Here is a 19,076-nt window from a genome sequence, read left to right as displayed (position 1 = left end):
CTCCATTTGAAACCACAACAAGTTAATGAATAGTTAATATTGGTCTAAAATGTAAATGAATGAGTTTGTGTATAAGAAAAGATGACAGTACACAGCAAGTTGCATTTGAACAGGAGCTCTAACATTTATTACACAGCACCATTTCGTTACCCAAGTAGTTGATAGAAGAACAAAAGTTAAAGATTCAAACGTACGCGCTAACCAACTGTCCTTCTTTAGTACAGCTCCAAATTAAATTTGTCACCCGAGTAATTTTGCTGCCTTTTCCCTCCCAAGACGTCATCGTCTCTTAATGCACAAAGTTCTTCTCTCCTCTTTAATTAGCTGGTGATGGAAATCATATTGTTGGGACTTAGGATCTCGATCCAGTAGCCGTCAGGGTCCTGAATGAAGGCCAGACCTTTCATTTTACCTGGCAGGAACAAGACAGGTGCGTCACATGAATACCGACCAATCACATTTCAGCAGGCATTATAAATAGGCATTTTTTTTCCATGACCCGCAACAATAAGATGAAATAAAAGAGCAAAACGTGTGAAATGCAACGAGAAAAAGTTGACTCTAATAACACAAAGTGGTTATTTATTAAAGATGATTAATTATTATTATTAATAGATTATTTATGTAAACACAAGCTGTTTTTTTAACCTTTAAAACTGTCAATGCTAAAGAAATAATAATCAATCAAAACCAATGTTATGAAATATTAACCGATCGAAGGTTACAATTACTTTGCATCGACAATCTCGTTATGTGAATCACATTTATGTTGTGTTCAGAATTAATTGATGTTAATTATGCACAAATGAAGAACAGGAAGTGAACACGTGTCAGTACTGGAATTGCTATGACGTAGCAAAGGGGTACGATTAAATAAGATCCGCTTCTTTCTACTTCTTTTCGGACACGTAAAGAAAATTTAAATATAATATAAATATAAATAAATAAATATAATAAATAAACATATAATATAAATAAATATAAATAAATAAATATATAATATAAATAAATATAAATATAATATGTGAAATATCATACTAAAATTGTATACGTGTTCAAAATAAACTTACACTATCCAACCAAAATTGCACTGTGAAATATTTTTGGGGAAAAATATTGCATATTTTGTATGTCATTAAAAAAAAAAAAAACATAAAAAATATTTTAAAACATTAAATCGACAGATAGATCTAAAGTTGACCCAGAGACTTAAGTGTTGAAAGTGAAATAAAAAATGATTATTTACTTATTTTTAACACTTTTGGAGCCCCAAAAAGTTTTTGCGGGACTTTTTGAATTATCATTGCTCAAAACATAATTAAAATCAATGTAATGAATTACTGACCTATTTAGGGCTCCAATTACTTCACATCAAATACTATACTTGGAAATTTTTTGGGGGAAAATATTGCATATTTTTTGTTTTGCCATAAAACCTTTTTGACTGAGAGAGCCATGAAAGCCAAATATTTTTAAATGTATTTCCACGAGAGCCATACAAAAAATTTTAACACTGAATACAACTAAATGCGTGCATTCTTAAGTAAGACCAACATTTTTAGAGTACAATAGGTCTCGTATTCTTTTTAATAACATTGTTATTCTGAAGCTAACAATTAATAAAATAAATTACTTTATACAATTAATGCGACTTCTTGAACAGGTGCGGTAGAAAACGGATGGATGGATTAAAACGCATGAGAATGTTTTATATTTTGAACGTTATTTTTAACACTGCGATTACCAGCGGAATTATTCATTACTTATCGTGTTAAGCAATGTAAGCTAAGATTTATCTGAGAGCCAGATGCAGTCATCAAAAGAGCCACAGGTTCCCTACCCCTGATCTAGAGACAAAAGTGTTGAAAGTTACAAATATATATCTATATATGACTTATTTCTAACACTTTTATCCACAAGAATTTTAGATTTTTTATTCTATTTTTTTTTTTTTTTTAAAGAATCAAAATCAATGTTATGACTTATTGACCTATTAGAGGTCTAATTATTTCACATCCAATATTATACTTTGAAATTATTGGGGTGGGGGAATATAGCATATTTTGTGTTTTTGTCATACAAAAGATGGTTTTGACAAAAAGAGCATAAAACATAAAATTCAAACTTTATATCGACAGATAGATCTGAGATTGATCTAGAGACTAAAGTGTTGAAAAAAAGAAATTGTTTATTTATTTTTATATATATATATATATATATTTTTTTTTTTTCTAACACTTATCCCCAAGAGTTTTAGTTAGATGTATTTATTTATTTTATTTATATTGCCTTTTATTTACGACTTTTTCTTTTCATTTACCTTCTTTTGCCTTTTAATTAGGGTCTTAACCTTATATTTACCTTCTATTTTCTTTCTTTCACCTTTTATTTACTACTTTTATCTTCTATTTACCTTATTTTACCTTTTATTTATTACTTTTATCTTCTATTTACCTTCCTTTTAACTAATTTTACCTTATAATTACCTTTTATTACCTTCTATCTATCTCCTTTTACCTTTCATGTTCTTTTTACCTTTAATTTACTATGTTTACCTTTTAATTGCTTTATTTTACCTTCTACTTACCTTTTAATACCTTCTACTTATCTTAGTTTACTTGTTTTTTACCTTTAATTTACTACTTGCACCTTTCAATTACCTTATTTTATCTTCTATTTACTTTTTTACATTTTAATTAAATAAATAATAAATAAATGGGTTATACTTGTATAGAGCTTTTCTACCTTCAAGGTACTCAAAGCGCTTTGACACTATTTCCACATTCACACACACATTCACACACTGATGGCGGGAGCTGCCATGCAAGGCGCTAACCAGCAGCCATCAGGAGCAAGGGTGAAGTGTCTTGCCCAAGGACACAACGGACGTGACTAGGATGGTAGAAGGTGGGGATTGAACCCCAGTAACCAGCAACCCTCCGATTGCTGGCTCGGCCACTCTACCAACTTCGCCACGCCGTCCCGCCGTTACCTTATGTTATCTTCTTTTTACTTCTTTTAACTTTGAATTACTTGTTTTACCAATATCTACCTTATTTTATATTATATGTACTTCTTTTACCTTTTAATGTCTTCTTTTGCCTTCTATATTCATTATTTTACTTACTTATAGTACATTCCAATTACCGTTTTTCAGCTTATTTTTAAGTGACGTCTATTACCTTCTATCATCAATTTAACTTGTTAAAAATATATATACACTATATATATATAATATATATATATATATAGTGTATATTAAAAATTCATGTTGTCACCATCATCTGGCTTCTTGACAAACGTGACGTCTTGCTCTTCGAACAGTTTGCAGGCTTTGTTGACGTTGGGCACGGCGATCCCGATGTGTCCTGACAAAAGTGACAGAGGCAAATTAGTGTCCGTCAGCCTTAAATGAGAGAGAAAGGGAAAAAAAAACTTGCGTACTCATTCATAGACGAAAGTGAAAGGGGAAAAAAATGGCCAAGCTTACCGAAACCACGTGGATCTGCATTGCCGTTGTGGTAGGACTGACTTTCATCCGACTCCGACCCCCAGTTACTGGCAGGGACAGGAAAGAAACCAGAGGAATGAATGAAGTTTGCCGTTTCGGTATCGCAGATTTTTTTATGGTTATTTTTTAAGCATGTTTTGCCTATACAAATGGCTAAATTAACAAACAATATCAATGATATTGAACTTTGGTCTCACAGGATGAGATATTTAAAAAATAAATAAATAAATAAAAAAGGAATTAAGTTGCAAAGCTTAACGAAAAAATTTAAAGTTGAGAAAAAGTTGCACCATTACAAGAAAGAGTCAATATTGGACAGGAATATTACGACGAAGGATGGGATGTGATAAGATTTTTACAGTTCCACTTTCGGTTTTGCTTATCGGTTCTCTTATTGATTGTTATTTGAAAAAAAACAAAAAAACATACTTGTTTAGTTTAGTAGTAACATGTCCTAACCAAGTACCTACAGTGGAGTCTTAAGAGGCACATACGTAGCAAAAAATATGTTTTCAAAATAAATATAAATAAATCTTCTGTAGAATTTAACACCAAACATAAGAGGATACTTTAAAAACTTTTAAGAATCTTAGTCACCCCCATAGAAAATACACTGGTGAACTGAAAACATTAAAAATAGAGATGTCCGATATTATCGGCCGATATATGCGTTAAAATGTAATATCGGAAATTATCGGTATCGTTTTTTTATTATCGGTATCGGTTTTGTTTTTTTTTGGTTTTTTTAATTAAATCAACATAAAAAACACAAGATACACTTACAATTAGTGCACCAACCCAAAAAACCTCCCTCCCCCATTTACACTCATCCACACAAAAGGGTTGTTTCTTTCTGTTATTAATATTCTGGTTCCTACATTATATATCAATATATATCAATACAGTCTGCAAGGGATACAGTCCGTAAGCACACATGATTGTGCGTGCTGCTGGTCCACTAATAGTACTAACCTTTAACAGTTAATTTTACTCATTTTCATTCATTACTAGTTTCTATGTAACTGTTTTTATATTGTTGTACTTTCTTTTTTATTCAAGAAAATGTTTTTAATTTACCGTATTTCCTTGAATTGGCGCCGGGAATATAGTATTCGCCTGCCTAGAATTACAGCCGGGTCAAACTCGTTTCGCAAAATAATTAGCGCATGCTTGGCACTTCCGCCGGGTCAAATATGAGTCATTAAATGACTCCCGCCTCCAGGTGGTAGAGGGCGCTAGTGATCCTTCTTGCGACTACCAGTACTGCAGGAGACAGGTACTGCAGAAGAAGACAACAAGCAGCAAGCATGCAGCAATTGTTTGCTTGCACTTTTAACATGGAGGATTACATATCTAAAATAAAACCGTTTTCTAAACTGGACTTTCAATCGAAGCAGGAGGTAATAATTAAAGGAATATCTCCAGAGACTTTTAAAATTGAAGAAAGATGAGAAAGACTGCCTTTGATCAGAAGCAGCTGCACATGGACCCATCTACAAGTAAAGGTAAGGTCATAATAACGTTTTTTTTATTAAATGTGTTTTTCATGATAAGGTATGCGCCGGAGTGAGAAGAGGTTTTAAAATAATTAGAGCATGCTTGCTCATTCCGCATGGTTTTGGTAACCGCAGGAGTGAGAAGAGGTTTTAAATTAATTAGCGCCCCTGCGGCTATTCAAGGAAATACGGTATTTATCTTATTTTACTAATTTTTTTTAAAAAGTACCTTATCTTCACCATACCTGGTTGTCCAAATTAGGCATAATAATGTGTTAATTCCACGACTGCATATATCGGTTGATATCGGTATCGGTTGATATCGGTATCGGTAATTAAAGAGTTGGACAATATCGGAATATCGGATATCGGCAAAAAGCCATTATCGGACATCCCTAATTAAAAACATTAAAAAGTAGAGATGTCCGATAATATCGGACTGCCGATATTATCGGCCAATAAATGCTTTAAAATGTAATATCGGAAATTATCGGTATCGGTTTCAAAAAGTACAATTTATGACTTTTTAAAACGCCGCTGTGTACACGGACGTAGGGAGAAGTACAGAGCACCAATAAACCTTAAAGGCACTGCCTTTGCGTGCCGGCCCAGTCACATAATATCTACGGCTTTTCACACACACAAGTGAATGCAACGCATACTTGGTCAACAGCCATACAGGTCACACTGAGGGTTGCCGTATAAGGAACTTTAACACTGTTACAAATATGCGCCACACTGTGAACCCACACCAAACAAGAATGACAAACACATTTCGGGAGAACATCCGCAACGTAACGCAACATAAACACAACAGAACAAATACCCAGAACCCCTGTCAGCACTACCTCTTCCGGGACGCTACAATATACACCCCCCGCTACCACCAAACCCCGCCCACCTCAACCCCCCTTAAATCCCACCTGGAGTTGAATATGTTCTCTTACAGTATTTTGGAAAACCTTGTTTTTGATTGATTGATTGAAACTTGTATTAGTAGATTGCACAGTACAGTACATATTCCGTACGATTGACCACTAAATGGTAACACCCCAATAAGTTTTTCAACTTGTTTAAGTCGGGGTCCACGTTCATCAATTCATGGTAAAGTTACATTGTTTAATGCATCCAGCGGGGCATCACAACAAAATTAGGCATAATAATGTGTTAATTCCACGACTGTATATATCGGAATCGGTAATTAAGAGTTGGACAATATCGGAATATCGGATATCGGCAAAAAAGCCATTATCGGACATCTCTAATTGAGAATATAGAACATTACACACGGTGCTCAGAAATTTGTCAAAATGTTTTAGTACGACTTTGCTACGAAGCCGCACCGCTTGATGGAACACACAATATTATGGCTACCATAGTCAGACGTACTGTGCTTCAACATACAGGTATTATTAGGGTTTCCCCAAGAAACCGGTGGTGGTGGGGGCGTGGTTATGGGCGTGGTGACAATGACGGCATCAAGTCATTTTTAGAATTTGCAACAAGGATAGGATTTTCTTTAAAAGGGCTCAAAAATTAGGGATGTCCGATAATGGCTTTTTGCAGATATCCGATATTTTTTTTATTTTTTTTTATTAATCAATCAACAAAACAATACACAACAATACTACAACAATGCAATACAATTCCAAAAACCAAACCCGTCCCAGCAACACTAAGAACAACACTAAACCGAGCAATTGAGGACACACACATGACACGGAACAATCCAAATGTGGTGAAACAAAAATGAACATTATCAACAACAGTATCAATATTAGTAACAATTTCAAAATAGCAGTGATTAAAAAACCCTCATTGATATTATCATTAAAAACATAAATAAAAAATAATAAAAATTAGAAATGAACAATAGTGATATCTAGGGATGTCCGATAATATCGGCCTGTGCGTTAAAATGTAATATCGGAAATTATCGGTATCGGGTTTTTTTATTATCGGTATCGTTTTTTTTTGTTTTTTTTAATTAAATCAACATAAAAAACACAAGATACACTTACAATTAATGCACCAACCCAAAAAACCTCCCTCCCCCATTCATACTCATTCACACAAAAGGGTTGTTTCTTTCTGTTATTAATATTCTGGTTCCTACATTATATATCAATATATATCAATACAGTCTGCAGGGATACAGTCCGTAAGCACACATGATTGTGCGTGCTACTGCTCCACTAATAGTACTAACCTTTAACAGTTAATTTTACAAATTTTCATTAAGTACTAGTTTCTATGTAACTGTTTTTATATTGTTTTACTTTCTTTTTTATTCAAGAAAATGTTTTTAATTTATTTATCTTATTTTATTTTATTTATTTTTTTAAAAAGTACCTTATCTTCACCATACCTGGTTGTCCAAATTAGGCATAATAATGTGTTAATTCCCCGACTGTATATATCGGTTAATATCGGTATCGGTTGATATCGGTATCGGTAATTAAAGAGTTGGACAATATCGGAATATCGGATATCGGCAAAAAGCCATTATCGGACATCGCTAGTGATATCCGATATTCCGATATTGTCCAACTCTTTATTTACCGATACCGATATCAACCGATACTGATATCAACCGATACTGATATATGCAGTCGTGGAATTAACACATTATTATGCCTAATTTGGACAACCAGTTATGGTGAAGATTAGGTCCTTTTTTTAAAAAATTATAAAATAAAATAAGATAAATAAATTATAAAAATTGTTTTGAATAAAAAATAAAGTCAAACAATATAAAAACAGTTACATAGAAACTAGTAATTAATGAAAATTAGTAAAATTAACTGTTAAAGGTTAGTACTAACAGTGGACCAGCAGCACGCACAATCATGTGTGCTTACGGACTGTATCCCTTGCAGACTGTATTGATATATATTGATATATAATGTAGGAACCAGAATATTAATAACAGAAGGAAACAACCCTTTTGTGTGAATGAGTGTGAATGGGGGGAGGGAGGTTTTTTGGGTTGGTGCACTAATTGTAAGTGTATCTTGTGTTTTTTATGTGGATTTAATAAAAATACAAATAAAAACCCAAAAATAAAAACCGATACTGATAATAAAAAAACCGATACCGATAATTTCCGATATTACATTTTAACGCATTTATCGGCCGATAACATCGGCAGACCGATATTATCGGACATCTCTAGTATCAATATTAGTAACAATTTCAAAATAGCAGTGATTAAAAAACCCTCATTGATATTATCATTAAAAACATTAATAAAAAATAATAAAAATTAGAAATGAACAATAGTGATATCCGATATTGTCCAACTATATTTACCAATATCAACCGATACCGATATCAACCGATACTGATATCAACCGATACTGCTGTATACAGTCGTGGAATTAACACATTATTATGCCTAATTTGGACAACCAGGTATGGTGAAGTTAAGGTACTTTTTAAAAAAATTAATAAAATAAAATAAGATAAATAAATTACAAAAATTGTTTTGAATAAAAAAAAGTAAAACAATATAAAAACAGTTACATAGAAACTAGTAATTAAAGAAAATGAGTCAAATTAACTGTTAAAAGTTAGTACTATTAGTGGACCAGCAGCACGCACAATCATGTGTGCTTACGGACTGTATCCCTTGCAGACTGTATTGATATATATTGATATATAATGTAGGAAGCAGAATATTAATAACAGAAGGAAACAACCCTTTTGTGTGAATGAGTGTGAATGGGGGAGGGAGGTTTTTTGGGTTGGTGCACTAATTGTAAGTGTATCTTGTGTTTTTTAAGTGGATTTAATAAAAAAACAAAAACAAAAAACAAAAAAACGATACTGATAATTAAAAAAACGATACCGATAATTTCCGATATTACATTTTGACACATTTATCGGCCGATAATATCGGCAGACCGATATTATCGGACATCTCTAGTATCAATATTAGTAACAATTTCAAAATAGCAGTGATTAAAAAACCCTCATTGATATTATCATTAAAAACATTAATAAAAAATAATAAAAATTAGAAATGAACAATAGTGATATCCGATATTGTCCAACTCTATTTACCGATATCAACCGGTACCGATATCAACCGATACTGATGTATACAGTCGTGGAATTAACACATTATTATGTCTAATTTGGACAACCAGGTATGGTGAAGATAAGGTACTACTTTCGACGAAGAATATTTGTGAAATATTTCTTCAAACTTATTATGATTAAAATTCAAAATAATTATTCCGGCAAATCTAGAAAATCTGTAGAATCAAATTTAAATCTTATTTCAAAGTCTTTTGAATTTCTTTTAAAATTTTTGTTCTGGAAAATCTAGAAGAAATAATGATTTGTCTATGTTAGAAATATAGCTTGGTCCAATTTGTTATATATTCTAAGAAAGTGCAGATTGGATTTTAACCTATTTAAAACATGTCATCAAAATTCTAAAATTAATCTTAATCAGGAAAAATTACTAATGATGTTCCATAAATTATTTTTTTAATTTTTTCAAAAACATTCGAATTAGCTAGTTTTTCTCTTCTTTTTTTCGGTTGAATTTTGAATTTTAAAGAGTCGAAATTGAAGATAAACTATGTTTCAAAATTTAGTTGTCATTTTTTTCGTGTTTTCTCCTCTTTTAAACCGTTCAATTAAGTGTAAATATCATTCATTATTAATAATAACATAGAGTTAAAGGTAAATTGAGCAAATTGGCTATTTCTGGCAATTTATTTAAGTGTGTATCAAACTGGTAGCCCTTCGCATTAATCAGTACCCAAGAAGTAGCTCTTGGTTTCAAAAAGGTTGGTGACCCCTGCTCTAACCACAAGGCCACTGCGCAGGTGTCAATCAAACCAACCTTCGGCAGACCGACTTACTATTCACCTCCTGCCTCGTAAATGACGCGTCTCCACGCTGGTGAGACTTTGACGTGAGCGACGTCAAAAGAACACTTACTGTGTCAGCTCGATGGTGGCCCTGCGGGAAAACGTCCAGGACGTCCGGTCCTTCAGGTCGGCGGGGATCTCGTTCTTGTCCTCGTAGCCCAGGAAGAAGAGGGAGAACCTCATGGAGGGGAAGTCAAACTTCTGCAGCAGCCTGGGAGACAGCGGGTCAGTCCATTCCACGGCGCGAGGCGTCTGACTGGAATACTCACGTCATGCCCAGGATTCTGGTGTAGAAATCCAAGGATTTGACCGGATCTTTCACTCGCAGCATCGTCTGCTGCATCATGAAGTCCTAGGGGACATAACAAGGTGCTTTTTAGAGCAATAAATACATAAAAAAATCGAATTGATCAAGAATCATTACAAAAAATCTATATTTTTTGACACCCTTACAATATATATTGCGATAGACACGTAAATATCATTAAAAATGTGTTCAATTAAACATTCAATCATTTTTCTTCATCTTTGTTGGAAGAAACAGGAAGTGAACAAATGAACAAAAGGCACCCGCTCTCTGGTTGGTGAACGTTGTCACAACTTGTTTAAAAAGTCTTTACTTTGTTGACTGGGATGTTCACTCCTCCTTTATTTAACTGCAAACTGTGTCAGTGTTCAAATCACATCAATACTAGCTCAAATGTTTTGTCATCTCATCGAAGTGAACGCCGGCTGTGAAGATTGTGTATTCGAGGTGAGAGGTGTCACTCTTTATTTTTGTTGGCCAAACTGTTGTACTGAACTACAAAGAGAATAAAGCTATTAGACTTCATCTTTATTAGCCAAACTGCTTTGAGTTTTATATTAATATAAAAAAGTAAACACCAGTTGTTGTTTTTTTTCCATTTATTGTGTTTTTTTCATGTCACCAAGGTATTACTTCAAAAACCATTCATGTGACACATCATTTTGTTAATGTTTTATTGTGTGTAGTTAATCCCTTTACGACATATTTGTGCTCAAACTCTTAATGGATCTGTCCCGATACATCATCTACTTGTACATAACTTAAAAATATAAATAAATAATCAATTAAAAAAATGCAAAAATACAGATAAAGGCATCATGTACTGACAAAAAGCTGACACGTTGATATTAATAATGAATAAAAAAACATGTAACATTATATATAAATATATATATATGTATATATATTAGGGCTGCAACAACTAATCGATTAAATCGATTAAAATCGATTATTAAAATAGTTTAATTAGATTAATTAAATAGTTTAATTAGATTAATTTAGTCATCGATTCGTTGGATCTATGCTTTGCGCAGAGTTGTTGTTTTGTTTTTTTTAATACAATTTTTTTTTTTTTTCATAAACCTTTATTTATAAACTGCAACATGTACAAACAGCTGAGAAACAATAATCAAAATAAGTATGGTGCCAGTATGCTGTTTTTTTTCAATAAAATACTGGAAAGGACAGAAATGTAGTTTGTCTCTTTTATCCGATTATTAATCGATTAATCGAAGTAATAATCGACAGATTAATCGATTATCAAATTAATCGTTAGTTGCAGCCCTAATATATATATACATACATACATACCTGTATATCTGTATCATGAATCAATTTAAGTGGACCCCGACTTAAACAAGTTGAAAAACGTATTCGGGTGTTACCATTTAGTGGTCAATTGTACGGAATATGTACCTTAATGTGCAACCTACTAATAAAAGTCTCAATCAATCAATCAATCAAATACATACATACATACATACATACATATATATTAGGGCTGCAACTAACGATTAATTTGATAATCGATTAATCTGTCGATTATTACTTTGATTAATTGATTAATAATCGGATAAAAGAGACAAACTACATTTCTTTTGTAATAAAGTTCAAAACAAAAGCTATAATCCATCAAATAACTTTACTGAGAGATTTTAGCAGGGTAAAACACATGACGAACACTTTTACGACCAACCGGAAACATAGCAACCAGGCTAGCAACGCACCTCCTTTACGGCAGCTGTCGCAACGTTCTTAAAGCAACCGCAGCACATACATATATATACAACATATCTCCCTTTTTTAACTTTTGTTTTTCTTTCCTTGTAAACAAAACAAAATCACACTGTAGATGTGTTGTCTGTCTAATTATAAATAATGCAGACGAGGCGTGTTGGCTGAGTTCTTGACGTTTACTTTCACAGCGTGGCAACATGCAACACTTTTCGGGGCTAACACGCATGCTCGTAACTCCCGTTGCATGCTGGGTAGTGTAGTTGTTATATTCTGTAGCTCATAACATTTTTCCCCCTATAAAGAAATAATGTTAAGTCAATAAAGTGTATTTCTTTTTTTAGCTTTAACTTTTCATTTTTTAGCATTGTAACCACATTTGCAAACAACTTTTCTCTTCATAGAATTTTCTTTCAATAAAGAAATAAAGTGCAAAAATGTCAAAGCATCATAACAAACAGTTATGTCAAATAGCAGCAGAAGTGCACTTTTTGGAGAGCTGTATTATTTTCAGTTTTGTGCCCAAGGGACTGATTTTATTTAACACTATATTATTATTTATACACCTATAGTGATCACAGAGACAGCTTGTTTTTGTGTTACTGTATATATTTGTTTCTCTGAAAAATCCCACTTAATATACTTTGGGTAACAACAGTCCATATTTATTTATTTTATTTTATTTTTTTAGGTGGGTAACAGTCAATATTTATTTATTTATTAGATTTTATTTTTTTATTATATAATAAAAGTGAGCTTTTGTTAAACCAAATATTGTGTTTTTTTTCCATATACAACAACCTATCTGGACTCCATAAGAGAATCGATAAGGAATCGGTTCGATAAGAGGATTCGATAATAGGCTCGAACTCGATAATTCCTTATCAAACATCATCCCTAGTAGACACATAGAATCATCATACTGCTGTGATTATATGCATCAAGTGTTCATTCAAGGCTAAGGCAAAATATCCAGATATATATCGTGTATCGTGACATGGCCTAAAAATATCGAGATATTAATAAAAGGCCATATCGCCCAGCCCTAATTCAAACTATTCTTACATTCATATTAGTCAGCATTTCAGTTCAACTTCAGCATTGTTGCATTCACACACAATTCCTTCAGGAATTGCCTCTTCTAGTTATTAGTAGTGCAGTGTTTGAGGTGTTTAGTATGGCGTCACATTAGTACCAAAAATCCAAGCGCGTGAGAACTGTTATCGCGCGCTGATTCTCCACTTCGTGCGCGCGCGACACCCTTTTGCGGGCGCGTGGTGCCTTTGTGCGTGCGCGCGCGCGTGGTGCCTTTGTGCGTGCGCGCGCGCGCGGTGCCTTTCTACGCGCGCGCAGTGCCTTTCTGCGCACGCGCGGTCTCGGTCTGTGCGCTGTCATGTTTCATTTTGGTACTTTGGGGGCGGGCATGCTTAGACCGCCCCTTCTTTCTGATTGGCTTTGAAAAAATAAAAATAAAAAATAAAAATAATACAACTTCAAGTAGGTTGTAAAAAAAAGGCAGATGAAGTGAAACTATAGCAATGCTTTTCTTTACACTCTCTCCTGCACACAGATACTCATGTTATGAGAAGTATATTGCTTCAAAAATATTAACATTAATTGTTGATATTTTAAACATCTTTCAGATTACATTGCTCGAATTCAAAAACCACTTTGCTACACAAATATTAGGCCCAATGTGCAGGATTATTCTATTAGTATTAGTTATTTTTATGGTTTATCATATCTTAGCTTATTTTTATGTTTTATCATATCTTAGCCTATTTTTATATGGTCTTATTATATTTATATTTCAGTTTTTATTGTATTTTATTTTATTGTTTTTCATATTGTAGTTTATTTTTATGTTTGATTATATCTTATCTTATTTCATATTATTTTTGGACTTTTACCTGATGTGTATTTTAATTATTTTGAATCCATTTATTTGATCATCTAGTGTTTCCTCAAAGAGCCCTCTGGATCTCCACGTCCAGAGGGCTCCTGTGATTGGCTATTGTCATTGTGTTGTTATTATTATTGTTGTTTGTTTATTTTTATGTACATGTTTGACTGTCTTCATGGGGTGTGGGTGTTATTTCTCATTTTGTTTTTAACTATGTAAAGCACTTTGAGCTGCATTTTAAATGTATGAAAAGTGTTTTATAAATAAAAATTTATTATTATTATTTTTAGTAAAAGTACCCTTACAATCACTCCAAACCAGTTCAATATTTACCTCTTTTTCAGCCAACATTTTTTTATCCACTTCTTCCTCCGTTAATCTTGATACATATTGACGATGACCCGCCCTGCTATACTTCTGATTGCTCAAAGCCAATCAGAAAGAAGGGGCGGTCTAAGCATGCCCGCCCCCAAAGTACCAAAATTAAACATGACAGCGCACAGACCGAGACAGCGCGCGCGCAGAAAGGCACCGCGCGCACGCAAGAAGGCCCCGCACGCGCGCACAAAGGCACCACGCGCGCGCAAAAGGGTGTCGCGCGCGCGCACGAAGTGGAGAATCAGCGCGCGATAAGTTTTTACGCGCTTGGATTTTTGGTACTGTTGCGTCGACCAGCATTCCTCCAATGGGGAATTCAAATTGCTAGTCTCTCCCAGATTCTTTTTATGGCAATAAACTGATGTTTATATTCAATCAACAGGCAGTAGTTGGTATTTTGTGGTTTATTCTCAAAGCTTAGAGGACAAACCTGATGGAAATGGAACATTAGCTATTTAAAATATGACTATAGACATATAAAAGAAGTAACTCTTAATTATGGATAAATGTGGATATATGCATCCGTCAATACTAATGTGACGCCATAGTTTAGTTGCAAACTACAAGCACACAAATAAACAAATTAGACGCCTAGCACTCATTATCTCTGCATGAGCAGGCTGGGCTTCACGTGAGACATGTGAGGGCAGGCTTCTTGAAGTCGTGACAAACTCTGCGGTTAAATAAAACACTTGAAGCTGCTGCGGGAGGCGAGGGAAACCTAGGTGCGTGTTCTGACACCGGCTCGTGGAAAAACGGAGTGGAACCTCACCCCGGTGCGACCAAACGCACGTCTCTGACAAGCGCCGGCACGTGAAACCGTGGAATTAAGAGAAACAACTCGCTCCAGGGTCAAGCTGTCAACATCGTAAAACCTTTATGAAGTCCACAGGAGGTGTTACTAAATATTATTAACCCTCACGCAAGTGTAAAAAGAAGTTAAACAGTTTTTTTTAAATAATTTGCCTCATGCAACTAACTTACAAGCGTAAAAAGAAGTTAAGCGCAACAAAACATAAAAAAAAACATTAGCTTACATCATTATTACAAGTAACGGTGTGCCGTTCTAATATTGATATCAGTTCGATACCAGCAAAAAAAAACACAACCAAGTATTGGATTGTAAAAGCTTGCATGTAAAATCGCTGATATCAAGTCTGATACGGGCAGTCCTGCAGTGTTTACGTGTGCAAAGTTAACACCTGAATGTCCTCTAATAAGCACACGACGTCTTCTTAGTCAAGTCCATCCATCCATTTTCTACAGCTTGTCCCTTTTGGTGTCGCGGGGGGGGGGGGGGGGGTGCTGGAGCCTACCTCAGCTGCATTCGGGCGGAAGGCGGCGTACGCCCTGGACAAGTCGCCACCTCATCACAGGGCCAACACAGATAGACAGACAACATTCACACTCACATTCACACACTAGGGCCAATTTAGTCATTTACAAAAAAGGTGAACATGCTAGGCTATAGGCTACAAAGAGCTGGCAGCTACACAACTGCTGAGCACATAATAGCACACAAGCTAAACATACGAATAGAACAATATTGTAGTGTAAAACAGCACATTTGCAAATGTAAACAAGTATCAAATAATTAAAGTTGAATATTACTTAGTCTCCAAGGCAGACACGCATTGGAAGGTATCCAGTAACAAATGTGTCCGCATGATTCAAAATCCTGCCGCCATGAGCTTAACTTGATGAATTAATGTGGCCACTAGGGGTCACAAAAAAAATTCCAAAAAAAAAAAAAAAAAAAAAAATTCAAAAAATTTACCACTCCACTTCAACTTAAAGACAGCATAAGTCCATTTTAGACGGTTAAAAATAAATAGGTTGGTGTTTTTCAGACGTACCATTGTTCCCCGTTTGACTCATTTAAAAAAAATCAGCAACATTTTACACTACAAAAATAATAAATGTGTGAGTCGTGCTGATATCTTGTCAGATGAATATCGATATTGGGCAAAAGTCATTATAGGTATCGTATTGGAAGTGAAAAGGTTGAATTGGGACAGTCCTAATCACAAGTAAGAGATAAACATTCAGAGATTTTTTTACTTGCCATAACCTTTAATTTACCTTCTTTTACTTTGTTTTACTTCCTATACTCCTTTTTTACCTTTTATTTATCTTCTTTCTGTATCGTCTAATGAACCTATTTGACCTTTTCTGACCGTCTTTTAGCTTACTTTAACTTCTTTTACCTTTTATTTTCCTCCATGACCTTCTATTTAGGCAAGGCAAGTTTATTTATAGAGCTCAATTCGCACACAGACTAACTCAAAGTGCTGTACAGAAAATTACAAGGGAAAAAAAAAACCCATCATAAAAATAATCATAATTCAAAATAATCATCATAAAAACAATCTAATTCAAAATAAAATCAAAGAGTAGATGAAATATTTTCAGTTGTCATATCCACAAGCAAATAAAAGTGTTTTCAGCCTGGATTTAAACTTTGCCAACTTTGAGGCCTGTCTCACATCTTCTGGAAGACTACTACAGATTTTAGGAGCAGAAAAAAATTGAAATATTTACCTTGTTTTAACTTCCATTTAACTTATTTTGCTTTCTATATTTCCTGTTTTACCTTTTAACATATACACACCTTTTATTTTCCTTCTTTTACCTTATATTTACCTTTTATTTACTATGTTTGCCCTTTATTTACAACTTGTTCTTTCCATTTACCATCTTTTAACTTTCTATTTTCTTTCTTTTACCTTTTATTTACGTTTATCTTCTATTTACCTTTTAAGTAATTTCACCATATACTTACCTTTTATTACCTTCTATCTTATTTTACCTTTTATTTACCTTTAATTTACTATGTTTATCTTTTAATTGCCTTTCATTACCTTCTACTTACCTTTCATTACCTTTTACTTATCTTAGTTTACTTTTAATTTATTACTTGCACCTTTCAATTACCCTTTTTATCTTCTATTTACTATTCTACCTTCTACTTTGTGTAACCTTTTATTTTCCTTATTTTGCCTTCTATTTACCTTTTATTTACTACTTGTTCTTTCTATGTACCTTTTATTTACAACTTTTACCTTTTATTTAATGCCTTAACGTTATATTTACCTTTTATTTTCTTTATTTTACCTTTTATTTACTACTTGTATCTTCTATTTACCTTTTAATTCTTACGAGTATCTTCTATTTACCTTCTTTTACCTTTTATTTAACACATTTGACCTTATTAGCTTTTATTACCTTCTATCTTCTTTTACCTTTAATTTACTATGTTTTCCTTTTTTTGGCCTTATTTTACCTTCTACTTATCTTAGTTTTATTTATTTTTTATTCCATATTTGTTTCCACTACCGCACCTTAAGTTGGAGTCCTTAATCTCGTTATATGCAAATATAATGACAATAAAGTCCATTCTATTCTATTCTAGTTTACTTTTTATTTACTATTTGCACCTTTTTATTATCTCATTTTATCTTCTACTTTTTTACCTTTTAATTACTTTCTTAACCCTTTTAATTTCCTCATTTTATCTTCGCTACACTTGTTACTTTTAATTATGTTACCTTTTATTTACCTTAATTTATCTTTTTTCTACTTCTTTTACCTTTTAATGCGTATTTTACCAATATTTACCTTATTTTATACCTTTTAATTTCTTATTTTACCTTCTATATTCATTATTTTACTTACTTTGCTTTACTTATTTTATTTTTAAGTGACGTCTATCACCTTCTATTTACCTTTTATCATCAATTTAACTTGTTTTACCTTCTTGTATGTGGTCCGGATCTTATAAATGTGTTTTAGTTCCACTCATTAAACTTGAAGCAACAGAATATCGAATGAATCGATGAATGGTTGCAGCCCTAAACCAAAAAGGTGACACCTGTGCAAATGCAGCTCACTAAAATCTTACACATTTCAGCCAAATCCGTGATTGTGTGACGTCATTTGTGAGCGCCTTTTGGAGGAGTCCTTGCAGGTCAAAGTTCAAGCAGAGCTCACACATTCCTGCAGTATTTCAGTGAAAAGACTACTTGTCACAGCAAAAACAAAGAATTCCAAGAATCTGAGAGATATTGGTGATACATTTATCCGCCCCGTTATGTAAGTGCTACCTAATAAAGAGTTTAAATGGAGTAAAAGTGCACATAACGTCGATGCATAAACAGGTTGGCACACTTTATTCAACCAGCTAATGCTAGGCTAGCTAGCCTGCTAGCTACCGCCTTACGTCTCATTGCGCCAACATGTTAACAACACCTAAAAAAGTTAACTTTTAAGACGAACAAACTTCTTACCTTGGTTATTGGATCCGCATCTTTACAAGCCGCCGCCACCAGCTCGTCCGATAGACCTTTGTCACTCATTTTTTGTGAGGTTGTGTGTAGTCAGTACCTGGATGACATGTTACTTTAAAGAGGGGAGCTCGGTAATGATCGGTGACACTCGGCAGCCTCCGGGCGCTCGCTCGGCTGTGATTGGTTGTTTGTCTGTCAAATTCACTTAAACCCCGCCTTCACGCTGGCGCCACAATAAAAGTAGGAGTAGAGACGAGAACGGTGAAAATGGATTAAAATACACACATTGGATCTAAGTAAATGCCATTTAAACTGTTAAGTTAACATAAATACGCATTCAGACACATCACACCGCAAATATGTTTTTTATTTACGCATTAAAATGAACGTTGCGACTTTTAATTTGAAAACAAAGGTCGGAAGTGAACTATCGTTACGGAAACAAGAACTGAACGTTGAGTACTAGTTTTGCCGACATATAAATAAGGTTAATAAGCTACTAAATTTGGCATATTTATGGAAGATAATCTACGAATAATTATTCATTTTAAATAAATATTACGTAAAAGTCGATT

The 19,076-nt window shown here is 33.7% G+C and overlaps 1 protein-coding gene across 1 annotated transcript; it reads right to left on the bottom strand.

The window, feature by feature from the left end:
- Positions 1 to 91: 91 nt before the first annotated feature.
- On the bottom strand, positions 92 to 18,675 carry glo1 (glyoxalase 1). The gene is made up of 6 exons (XM_062020829.1): positions 18,502 to 18,675; positions 10,163 to 10,245; positions 9,964 to 10,104; positions 3,491 to 3,558; positions 3,279 to 3,368; positions 92 to 412 (listed from the first exon to the last, which is right to left on the bottom strand). The coding sequence occupies exons 1-6, from the start codon at positions 18,568 to 18,570 to the stop codon at positions 321 to 323; spliced, it is 543 nt and encodes a 180-aa protein (XP_061876813.1). The 5' UTR covers positions 18,571 to 18,675; the 3' UTR covers positions 92 to 320.
- Positions 18,676 to 19,076: the final 401 nt, after the last annotated feature.

The sequence above is a fragment of the Entelurus aequoreus genome, linkage group LG02 (genome assembly GCF_033978785.1).
Source record: "Entelurus aequoreus isolate RoL-2023_Sb linkage group LG02, RoL_Eaeq_v1.1, whole genome shotgun sequence".
In the NCBI taxonomy this organism is placed as follows: domain Eukaryota; kingdom Metazoa; phylum Chordata; class Actinopteri; order Syngnathiformes; family Syngnathidae; genus Entelurus; species Entelurus aequoreus.
This window is presented reverse-complemented; position numbering and strand designations above follow the sequence as displayed.